At 42.1% G+C, this 12194-nt stretch overlaps 1 protein-coding gene across 1 annotated transcript; it reads right to left on the minus strand.

Moving 5' to 3' along the window:
- Nucleotides 1-4541: 4541 nt before the first annotated feature.
- KCNJ8 (potassium inwardly rectifying channel subfamily J member 8) lies at nucleotides 4542-11121 on the minus strand. The gene is made up of 2 exons (XM_063308367.1): nucleotides 10705-11121; nucleotides 4542-8614 (listed from the first exon to the last, which is right to left on the minus strand). Exons 1-2 carry the CDS (start codon nucleotides 11064-11066, stop codon nucleotides 7714-7716), a joined length of 1263 nt encoding a protein of 420 aa, XP_063164437.1. The 5' UTR covers nucleotides 11067-11121; the 3' UTR covers nucleotides 4542-7713.
- Nucleotides 11122-12194: the final 1073 nt, after the last annotated feature.

Here is a 12194-nt window from a genome sequence, read left to right on the forward strand (position 1 = left end):
GGGTGGGTTGCCATTACCTTCCCCAGGGATTGCGTTTAGTCTGACCTCTCTGTCATGACCTTCCCGTCTTGGGTGTCCCTTCACGGTTTAGCTCATGGCATCATTGAGGTGCTCAAGCTCCAGCACCATGACAAGGTAACGATCCTTTGCTGAAGTTTATTTAGTTAGTTACATTAAATTTAGGCCCTGTCCAACTCCAAGATGACTAAGGGCAGCTCATAATTTAAAGCAATACAAAATGCATTATTAAGTATACAAGATCAGCATCTGTCCAAACAACATTCTCTCTCTCTCTATATATATATACACACATACATACATACATACAGGAACACATCTAACAAGGGGATCACATCCACCTACTCCAACGACTGGGAGAATAGCCAGGTTTTCAAGGCCTTCCCGGAACACAATCAGAGTGGGAGCCACGCAAATCTCTGGAGGGGTCTTGTTCTCCATGATAAAGAAGGCACCCTTCCTGGGTCCCAATAGATGGCATTTTGTAATTAATGGGATCCAGAGTGCACCAACCCTGCCAGCTCTTACAGGACCGGCAGAAACCACTGGAGACAGGCAAGCTCTCAAATAACCTGTCCCTATACCAGCACCTTGAGTGGCACCTGGAAGCATACTGGCAAGCCGTGTAGCTTGCAAAGCAGTGGTGTCATATCAGCATACTGAGGCATGGTCATCATTGCTTGCGCTGCTGCATTCCGGAGCAGTGGAAGCCTCCAAGTGGTCTTCAAGGGCAGACCAACATAGACCGCATTGTAGTACTCAAGCTGCAAGATGACTAGGGCATTAGTTTGAGGGGCCTTCAGGAAGATGAAGCTGTGCAAAGGCTTCCTTGGCTACAGCTACCACCTGCTGTTCAGACAGGAGGTGTGAGTCCAAGATGCCACCCAGATTGTACATTTATCTTGTATAACCCCGTTCAAGATTAGAACTGGAAAATCACCAAGTCTGGGGGAGCCTAATATCCACAGCCACTCGGTCTTATGAGGATTATGTCAAAGTTGGTTTCTCCCCTTCCAGACCCACACAGCCTCTAGGCACTGGGAAAGGCCCTCAACAGCATCACTTGGCCAGCTCTGGGTCAAGAGATGTAATTGGTTATCGTCAGCATGTTGATGATACTGATCTCTAAACCAGCAGATGACCTCACCCAGCAGTTTCGTGTAGATGCTAAACAGGAAGTGAGAGAATGTTGAACCCTGTGGCACACCACAAAGGAGGGGCCAAGGGAGAGACCTCTCCCCTCTGTCAACACTGACTGGATCCAGCAGCAAAGGAAGGAGGAGAACCACCATAAAATGGTGCCCCCAATTCCCAAATTCCTCAGCCAGTTCAGAAGGATAAGATCATCAGTCTTGAAGGCCACTGAGAGATCAAGGAGCACAAGAGTGAATGTACCAGCCCCATCCCGGCTCTACCCGAGTTCATCGACAAGTGTGATCAACACTGTCTCCATACTAAATCCTGGCCTAAAACCTGATTTAAATGGTTCTAGATCGTCTGCTTCTTCCAGGGTTCTCCATAACTGAAATCTGACCACCTTCTCAACCACTTTCTTCCTTTCTAAAAAGGGAAGGTTGGAAACAAGATGATAATTGTGCAGAATTGTTGGGTTCAAGGATAGCCTCCATGTCGTAAATGCCATTATAATTTTCTACTAATTCAAGGATTTCTGCCAGTTTGACTCAGCAGAGGGGAAATTTCTGTGACACAGTGTTACGGTTAATTGCATGTGAAAATGCACAAGTTAGGGAAACTTGTATACTAAAAAAACTTAGGGGAATGATGGGACCTTGCTTGGAAAAATATTTATGAATTCCAATGTGCACAAAAAATGTCCCAAATATGTATTTTGTGCAACTGTAAAAAAAAAAAAAAGCATTCACAGATGGCTAAGAAGATGGGACAGAACGAGTCTGGGCTAAGAAAATGCAACATAAAATTAGATAGAATAATTCTTCTGTCTCTTACAGTAGTTCTCACTGGCTGTGTTCAGACAGCACTCTAAGCCCTGAAGCTTGGCTAAGAAAACACAAGTCCTGTGATCACTTAAAACTCCATGATCAAACAAATACATCATGTTATGGGTTAATATGTTGGCTTGGCTTGTGCAACATGCTAAGTCAATGGCAGGTTGCTCACAGTATGCTGAACAACTTCATTTTAACCTTGGCTAGTACATTATATGAACCCAGTTTTGAAATCCCCCAATTTTTTTTATTTACCACTCTTTTCCTTCCCCTTCATTGTTATTCTTCCTTCTCCTCTTCCTCCTCCATTGTCTTCTCTTCCCCCTCCCTCTCCTCCTCCTTCCCCACCATGTTTGTGGGGTCATGGGCTTTCCTTCAGTTTAATTTTCCATGCCTCCTCCTCCCTTCTTAGTGGCCTCATCTGGGCTGCATTTCTCTCTGTTGGCACTCAGCCACTTGAAAGTGCTAATGGAAGGACTTAAGAAAGGCTCTCGCACCTGAGTATACAAAGCTGGCTAGCAAGAACTATCAGGAACTTAAACAAAGGGAATAAAAAGAAACTAATCATAGAAAAGATGCCCTGAAATGGTTATGATTTAAGGCTCTATCTGATTACTAGGAATCTTTTTAAAAGGGCTCATATCCCGCATTTCATAAAGTGCCATCAGCAAAGCCCTGGTAATGCACTATAAATGTTTAATGATTCTATTTTCCTCTGCCCCTTTTGAAATTGAAGGTTTTTCCACCCTTTCCTTGCTTCGTCTGTTCTTCTAATGCAGTGTTTCTCAACCTTAGCAACTTTAAGATACATGGACTTCAACTACCAGAATTCCCCAGCCAGCCATGCTGTTTTAATGTTTATGTGTTTGCTTTCTCATTGGATCAATTGTCTTCCTTACACCCTGCCCCAAATGCCTATTGGTTCATGTTTCTTCTAGCACAGTCTGGGGAAGAACGCTGGATGCAATCATGTCAGTATCCATGGAACACTCCTGGGATTTCTTGGGCTAATCTGCTTCACAACTGTGTTGATCTACTATTGTGTGTAAATTGGGCAGCCATATAAATTTATTTAATAAATAAATAAATAAATAAATAAAAACAGAAGGCGGCTCTTCTTCGTTTCTCAGCATTTGTTTATGCATATATACATAATGATCTTGGGTATGAAGATGTTCCCTTTACTTAATTCAGAGTAGTTGTGCACTGAAAGTTGGATCTGACTGCTGGGCTCTATAGAGAAGTAGTGTTAAGAAGTAAAACTTTGGGCAGCTGCCTAAAACCCAATGTGACTCAATCCAAGCACTTTCACAGAGTGTTCTTTAGCAAGATTTATTGAGACGAAAGGGATGAAGTACAAGAATTTCAGCAGCTAAACTATTTCCCATTTAGAATTAATGTATCCCATACAATTTGAGGGTGGAGGCATTTTGGTTTTTTCTAACACCCTTCCTGTGATAGGACAAAGAAGTGGGTCTTTTCATTAATAACAGAGAAGCTTGCTGTTGGCTATTTACATAACGATTTCCTGAATCTTCATCAGTCTGGGAACCATACATTATAAATAATGTATGAAAATGTTCCCCGATACTTATTTTAGAGTAGCCATGCCATAAAAAGGCAGAGGGGCTCAAAATTTTGCTTTGGGATATTGTATGAGTAAATAATAAATGGAAACTGCCTTAATCAAAACAATATTTTGAATGTGCTGGGATAAAAATCTCCATTAGGCTTGCTGAAACCCCACCATGGTAAACAGAAGGCATTTTAGACTTCACTGCATTTTTAAACAGTTTCACAGCTAAAGTGCAATTGGCCCTCTTGGGGAATGGTTTGCAAATCAGCAGACCAATGAACAGAAGTACAAATTGAAAATATCATATTCATGCAGTGCACATCTTGGGATGTAGAAATCTTTTTTACCTCCTTGCTTTTTGGAGGAGGGCAGACAGATTATTAAAGCATGCAATTCTGGAAATTTCCAGTGAGTGGTTGGGGAATTGATGAATGGTAAGAGAGAAATAGAGCCAGTATGGTGTAGTGGTGAAGGCACCAGGCTAGAAACCAGGAGACAGTGAATTCTAGTCCCGCCTTAGGCACAATGCCAGCTGGGAGACCTTGGGCCAGTCACTCTATCTCAGCCCTAGGAAGGAGGCAATGGCAAACTACTCCTGAAAAACCTTGCCAAGAAAACTGCAAGGACTTGTCCAGGCAGCCTCTGAAAAGTGGACATGACTGAACAGGTAACAAACAAGAGAGAAATAAAGTAAATACTGATTGGCTGCCTGGCCACATACCCATCCACTTCCCTTTGCAGGGAATTTTATCAGTGATTCCTGACACAGACCATAGACAGGGAATAATGGCTAACAGTTGTGGGACTAATATGAGACTGATGTTTCAGCAACACAAATCATTTTGAAGACAGCACCACATGTACTCCAGGATAAAAAATGTCAATATGTGGAAAGGCTCTCCATCTTTGCATAATTATGATCCCAGATCCCAAGTTTATGCCCTTCACCTCAAACATAAGTACAGATCAGAGCAAAGCAAGAAAGTGGAAAAACTTTATTGAAGAAGTCTTCTTTGTGAAGCTGGACAGCTAGTACTCCCTACATTTAGATATGTCAAAATTCTTAGCATGGTTCCTGAAAGTGCATTATTTGCTGATAAATAAACCCATGTGGGGATTGGATACTAGTTATCCACAACTTACTGTACAGTGAAGCAAATATTATTTCCCCCATCTTAGCTTCTGAACACTACAAGGATTTAGTAAAACTATTATTCTCAAGTTAGTAGAACTGTATTCAAGTGTTTTTAATAAATTGATGGAAGGCAGAGGGAAAGTGCGGGGTTATCCATGATGATGGGCAAATCAGCAACACGCACTGTAGTCTCAGTCTGAAAGAAACACAGTTCTGTGCACATACTGATTGAAGTAACCTTACATTGGTGGCTAGGATTAGGTTTCCTGGACCAGGCTTCAGAAGTGAATCTTAGTCCCCCAATTTCACATGGCTTAATTTGGCTGCCAAAGTTGGGTTTGGCTGAGGCCTGTCAGACACATGATGTGACACGGCTAGGTAACTGTTTTGATTGCATGCTAGAATGAAGCCCCATTGAATGGTTGTTTTTATCTCTGTCAGCATGGGGTGTAGTTCCTCTCTAATACCCAGTTTAAACCCCCTGCCTTATCTCCCCACCTTTCAGCAAATTCTTTGCTTCGTGGCCTTGAAGCTGACAGTTTGTTGGCAGCACAGGCATCTCTGCCCTGAGAAATGCCTGCTTTCGGCTTGTTTCTCACATTGCTGGCATATATTGTGGCTGAGGGAGCAAATCTAACACCAGGCAGGAAAAAAAAATCATGTATTTCTCTTCTAGTTCTCACTCAATTTAATGAAAGGAAATTCCTTTTAGAAATTCTGTCAAAGGAAAAAGGAGAACATTCTTGCCCGCAGAGCAAAGTGTTCTTGCACTTATCGTGGTTCAGACGGGCCAAGAGGTGTGTGCAAAGGTCCTGTCTTGTACAGCCAACTCTTCAGTTTCTAGATCAGCGTTTCTCAACCTCAGCAACTTTAACCTGGCTGGCTGGGAAATGCTGGCTGGGAATTCTGGGAGTTGAAGTCCATCCATCTTAAAGTTGTTGAGGCTGAGAAAGTCACTAGTCTAGAGCTCTGTTGGTTTTCCACACTCCTGAGGGGATTCCTTGAATGGGCTTTTTGTTTGTTTTTTTACTATTAGTGCTACTGTTACTGCTAATCCCTGCTGTTACAGGCTTCAGTAATTTATTTATTTATTTGATTTATATTACCGCCCCTCTCCCCCAATGGGGGACTCTGGGTGGTTATCCACTATTCATCAACAAAATACCCCTGGACAACACTTACTTAAAATATTCCATTCTTCTAATAAGACTCTACGATTTTCAAAATGGGTTACATAAGTCTTTAGAAATACAGTTCAACAATTATATCTAGATACAGATAGAGATTTAGACACACAGACACACTCAGACACACACGGAGAGATATACATGCACACATTCCCCATAATCAACATTCACTTGAAAATAGATAAAACAGCTTTGAATTAAACAGAAGGTAAAGAGAGCATGAAAAATAGTTTCAAATGGCAATCAGCCCAATATTCATGTAAACAAAAGAGGTAACTTGCTGTCTTTCCCTTCTTCCAAAGGTATGGGTAGGAAACAAATTATTGGGGGAGGAATAATCCTCAAGAGGGGTGTCACCAAGGAAAAGCTCCATTCTTTCCTTACCCATCTTCCACTCTCTGAAGAGGTCCTTGGACCTCAACAAGTGATCAGGTTCAGAAGGGAGAAAACTACCTTTTCAGATACCACATTCTGCATTCTTCCAATACTTTTGGTTCTAGGTTGCTCAAAAATCAACGTCAGCATTTGGGTTGGTCCCAGAAACAAACTGGAGACAAGTGACTATTACATTCAGTGGTCTATCTGGCACCATCTTTTCCAGGACCCAATGATTCTAAACATTTCTCAGAGAGTCACCCACACAAGACGTGATGATTATCTGTCACAAGAAGATCTTTCTCTTTTTCCCCCCCTAGGTAGAATTCAGCCAGAATATTTACTGAAGCTGAACACAGATGCTGCTTGTATAGCAAGAAACCTCTTGAACCTCTCTCTGAAAATCTACAGCATCTCTGGATGAGTCTTCTTCAAGTGCCCCTCCACACAAACTTCTCTTTCAACACAGATTGCTAGCCTGTCATTTTTGCCTCAGGTGACCCTATGCCAGTGTTCCTCAACCTTGGCAACTTGAAGATGTGTGGACTTCAACTCCCAGAATTCTGGGAGTTGAAGTCCACACATCTTCAAGTTGCCAAGGTTGAGAAAGACTGCTCTACGCCCTATTTATACAGAACAGTCCTTTATTTGTAGGTCTGTAAGAGTACAGTCCTGCAGGTGAACGTTTTTTTTTTTTAAGACAATCTAGTCATGGATGCCCATAGGGTTTCTAGTGGGGAGCAAATGATGTCAAGACCCCGATGATGTCATCATGCAAATGACGTGACTTAGGTATATGGATGTAAGTATGTAAGGGCGGCATTTGCATGATAGCATGTGGGCTTCATCACTGTAGTTTGCTGAAGATGGCTATAGTTAGCATTTGACAGCAGACTGAGCAAATGACCCTTCCTTTCCCATTAGGGTAATTTAACCCAGTGAAGTGGGGGCTGGACTGGGAGAGAGTGACCAGACCCAAGTCATCCAGTGAGCTTCGGTGACTGAGAAGGGACTAGAATCCACTCTGCTGGTTTTAACCATTACACTGTACTGTACAGGTATCGCTATTAAATGGCAGTAATTATTTCTAAATTTGCATTTTAACTGATCCATGTAGATTTCTCATGGTGCAATGGGTAAGTGCCCATCATCTTTTGATTTAGTGTTCTCCCCCAACATGCTAATATTTTCTGTGAAAGAAATGCATCAGTTCAAAGAAACACCGATTATCTTATCATCTCAACCTCCAATGATGCAAACATTGGCCCATACATTGACAGAGGGTCTTAGGGACAGATGGACTCAACTACAACCTGTCTCTGGTTTGATCTGGTGTCTGCATGTAATAAATAGCCCTTAATATCCATTACAAGTTTGTACCAAATTAATACTAATATTATAACAAAGGTAAAACCCTGTTTCTGCAGAATGGCTGTACATGAGTGCTTGGCTCTGTCATGTTTCCAAGTTGTTCTGGTTGCCTTCACGTGTGACGAACTGAACTTTAGGCACAATGAAGGAAGAGTTATTCCTCCTGATGGAATTATTCCTCCGGATGGAGTTATTCCTTCGCATGGAATTACGTTTCCTCAAAGAGTTCTGGTGGGACAGCTCACTTTTCTGCAGGGTCTGGATGAGGATGGAGGGCTTCTCATCCAGCTCCTTAGCACTGCAGCGGGGTGCTGCAACTTTGTTTGTGTTGCCAAATTTGGAGTAGTCAACAGCATAAGTCCCTTCTTCTTCAGTTACGATGGGCACAAAGCGATGGCCCCAGAGGATCTCTTCTGATATATAGGATGTTCTGGCTTGGGTGGTGATTCCAGTGGCTTCCACTACACCTTCAAGAATGACAATAATTTCTAGGTCTTGACTGGCCAGGTCATTGGCGGAGATATCATAGAGAGGACTCCGTTTATCAATGACATGGCAAACGATCAATGGAGCCACTAGGAAAATATTGTTGCTTTCAAGAGGATTATCAACCGGAACATCAAGCTGATGGATCGGGATGACTTCTCCTTCTGGAGTAGTAGTCTTCTTTACAACCTGGATTCGTACTGAGGCACTAATTATCATGCTTTTCCTCAGGTCACCTACCCGGAACATGAAGCACAGGTGACCATTACGAACAGTAATGACTGCATTCCGGCTGAAGATCAAGGTTTCTGCTCTCCGGTGTGCCTGGGCAGTTTTCATAAAGATGCAGCCCAGCATGACAGCATTGATGATCAAGCCCACAATGTTTTGGAGGATCAAAACACTGATGGCGATGGGACATTCTTCTGTCATCATCCTTCCACCAAAACCAATGGTCACCTGGACCTCAATGGAGAAGAGGAAAGCAGAGATGAAGGACCTGTCAGGAAGGGGGAAAAAGTTCCGTACAGTCATAAAATTCAGAAGCTTGATAGATCAGTTGTTTTCCATTTTTAAAGCATGCATATAAAGCCAGTCAAATCAGCTGATAACACTTATCCTGCACTGTATACTTGGGTTCACACAACACATTGGATTAGGCCAAGATTGGGCTGGTAGTTTATAGGTCACAGCCTTAGCGTATTATGTGAATGAACCACTCTCTTGGAATCTTAGATGAACAAGGGCATCATGTTATGCTATCATATGATGTATTTGTTTGGCCATAGTTGGCCAACCACAGGAACTGTGGTTGGTTAACTTGGAATTAGGGTTTAGCAAGTTATGAAAACACCATCCAGTTTGGGTTGCTGAAGGACAGTTGCTGAGGAAACATGTCTGAATATTTCTCTGGAAAACAGTAGTAAAATAACCTTTTCGTTATTGCAAACAGAAATGGAGCTTGTCAGGACATGTGCTAGGAAGAACTCTTTTCTCTGAGAGAAGTATTTTCCCTGTGCATAGCTTATTTTTATATGGGGAGCCATCAGTCCTTTAAATGTCTATTTGCAGTGAAATGGCATGGTGCAAGATGGAAGGAACGTTATTACCCCAGTTGTTGATGGTGTGCCACAAATATGAAATTGTTCATAGCCTCTTTCACGCATCATTCATGTGAAAGAGAAAAATGGAAGAAAACAGGTTATAGGACAAGTATGCTTTTGTTCCACCTCCAATGATGCATGAGCTTTCCCTAACCCCACCTGCACCATCCTTGGAATTGGACATTTACAAGTAGACCTCCACTAGCTTGATGTTCTGGTTGATGATCCTGAAAAAAACAATATTTATGGAGTGAAGGAGTGGCTGTAAAACCAAGGTTCTCCATTATAAATCACAATGCCAGGGCTTAGCATAGAATGCATGTCCCTACAGTGATTGGCTGCAATGGCCAAACTATGCCTCTACTGCCTGCCTGAGCAATGGTGAAGCAGCTAGTGATATCATATAACCTTACTAGTACTTTCCTGGTGCAAGGACTCATGGGATGCCATAAAAACTGGGAATGTCTGAGCCAGTTAATATGGTGCTGTTCTGCCACCACCACTGGTAATACTCGACCAGGTCTTTTGAAAGGCAGTCTGGAGCTCATAGGTTCGGGTTTCCATATCTGGGCTGAAAAACTATGGATGACCACTAGATGGCAGCAAAAAGACACTTTAGACTGTAACACTCTGCTGCCTTCTAGCGGTCATGTCAATCTAGCAGCCGAAATATGGTAGCCCTAGCATTAATATAAGCTGGATGCTGCACCTTGTATTTTCCTATGCAGGCTAAAACCAGAAATGAATTAGAGCTAAATGTATTCAAATATAATAAATTAAATGGCAGTATAACGATTGTGCCCTCCTGAACTTGTGAATGATCACCGCAAACTTTTTTCAGGAAAAGTAATCTACTAAACATGATAGTTTGTAAAGAGGGCAAGTTAACTTCACTTGATAGGAATTTTAAAAGGCTCTTTATTAAAATGCAGAAGAACTTTACAGAGATACCTTACTTCAATCCTTTCTAGGGTTTTACTGCAGCAGGTGGGACTTGCAACAAATCAGTGTGAATTTATCCCTGCTTGGAGCTCTAGTTAACCATGCCCTCTTCTAGAATACTTCATGTTTGTTGTGAAGACAGTCAGAATAATAACTATAACCACAAAACTTGAAATGGGAATAAAACTATTTTTGTGCTCTATCTTAGCTGGACTCACACAACATCCTAAGCCTTAAACCGCTGTGTCCAGTCTATGATGGCTGGATTCAACACTGTAAGCCAAAATCAAACAGACCACGTTATGGGTCAACTTGTTATGAGAACAAAACCATCATATCAATCTTTTTTTAAGGTTTTAATTCAGGCACTGGTTTTGCATTGCCTTTTATCGTTCACCACCATCTTCCATCGTGGAAAGATGGGATATACATCCAAGACATGAATAAATAGGTAGGCATAGTTATGAGGCCCTGGGTTTGTTTTCCAACCTCAATGTCTGCAGTCATGGTGGCCAACGTTACATCTTCAGACATGACCCTTTACCTGACACAGGTGATGCATGGCTTCCATTTGCTGATGTCTTCATTGGTGCAAGGCTTGTCCATGTCTCCATGGGCAAAAGCCACCAGCCACCATACCATGGCGAAAAACAACCAGCTGCACAGGAAGGACATGGTGAAGATGACCAGAGTGTGGCGCCATTTCAGGTCCACCAAGGTGGTGAAGATGTCTTGCAAGAAGCGTCCCTGCTCACGGATGTTCTTGTGAGCCAGGTTGCAGGCCCCATTTTTGGCAATGAAGCGGGCTTTGCGTGGGCGGTCTCGAATGCGTGGCTTGCCCAAATTCTCAGCCGCAATGCGTGCAAGAACGTATTCTTCTGGAATAATGCTCTTCCGGGCCAACATCTTCCTGCCACCATAGCCCAACAATTGGCATACAAAAGATTCCTTTTATGTTCCTCAGATCCTGTAGAGAGAAAGAAGAGATGCGTCCTCATCATTTTATTCCCTTCTTCTGATGCGAACAATATTCCAAAGCTAAGGAACGCATTCCAAACAGAGCACAGTGTGGAGAATTCCTACTTCAGGATACTTACAACATCTATGCAAATACTTGGAATTCTGGGCTGTGATTTTGTTGCACTATCTTCCTGAATATAGAGGGCTCCCCTTAGCTTTTAGCTCACTCATCTTTTTTTGCAGAATTGTTTATTTTGTACTGTAAATGTTATTCCATTGGTGAGATAACTGGCTAACAGAGTGGATTTTAACAATGTCGTAATTGTTTATAAAGAAATCGATCAATAAAATACTGTTTACACCATTCCCACATAAATCTTTGATGTCCAGGCCTCCCAAGAAATCATTTACATTTCCAGACTAAGAAATAATAAGTATGAATAGGAAAAATAAAAACTGAGGTGTCCTTTAAGAAAGAAGGTGAATTTAAATTCAGGCACACACAGCTTGATATGCAGACTATAAATGTCCACATGCAGTATAAGTTTTCCTTAAAATTCCTTGGATGATTCATCCAAGGAAAGTCCTTGAAATTTCCCATGAATTTGCCTTCAACCCAAATCTAGTATCACAATAATCATGTGTGGAAGAGACCCCAGCTAAATATTTCCCGGAAAGTTCTCCAGCGGTGCTGTAATGTTGCCTTCTAATTTTATTTTAAATAAGGTCTAATGACGCCATTGCACTTCAACCCAAATTTTTCCTCTTTGGACATTTGCAAATCTCATCGGAGCCTTTCAGCTGCACCAGCCATTCCAGTTGGATCCAGTTTCAAAAGCAGCTGATGAAAATGGCCCAAATGCAAGACCCATTTAGATGCCACAACCACCACCATCTGGAGACCAAAGATTTGGTAGCCTATTGGATCACGCACTGTGTAAACAGTGAAAGAAGCTAATTTTCTGGGTAGAGTCCCTTGCAACATTGCAGAATCCATGCTTCTTCCATGAAAACTTTCCATGGAGGCATTGCTGGGACAAGAATATAAACGTTTGCAACATTACAGAGGACAGT

The sequence above is a fragment of the Candoia aspera genome, chromosome 7, assembly GCF_035149785.1.
Source record: "Candoia aspera isolate rCanAsp1 chromosome 7, rCanAsp1.hap2, whole genome shotgun sequence".
Classification (NCBI taxonomy): domain Eukaryota; kingdom Metazoa; phylum Chordata; class Lepidosauria; order Squamata; family Boidae; genus Candoia; species Candoia aspera.

Bases quoted from the DNA above. Each gene is read 5' to 3' on its own strand.
- KCNJ8 (XM_063308367.1), bottom strand. From the start codon at position 11,066: ATGTTGGCCCGGAAGAGCATTATTCCAGAAGAATACGTTCTTGCACGC. The intron at 8,615-10,704 runs GTAAAGGGTCAT...CCTTCCTGACAG, and splicing joins CCATGCATCACCTGTGTCAG to GTCCTTCATCTCTGCTTTCC.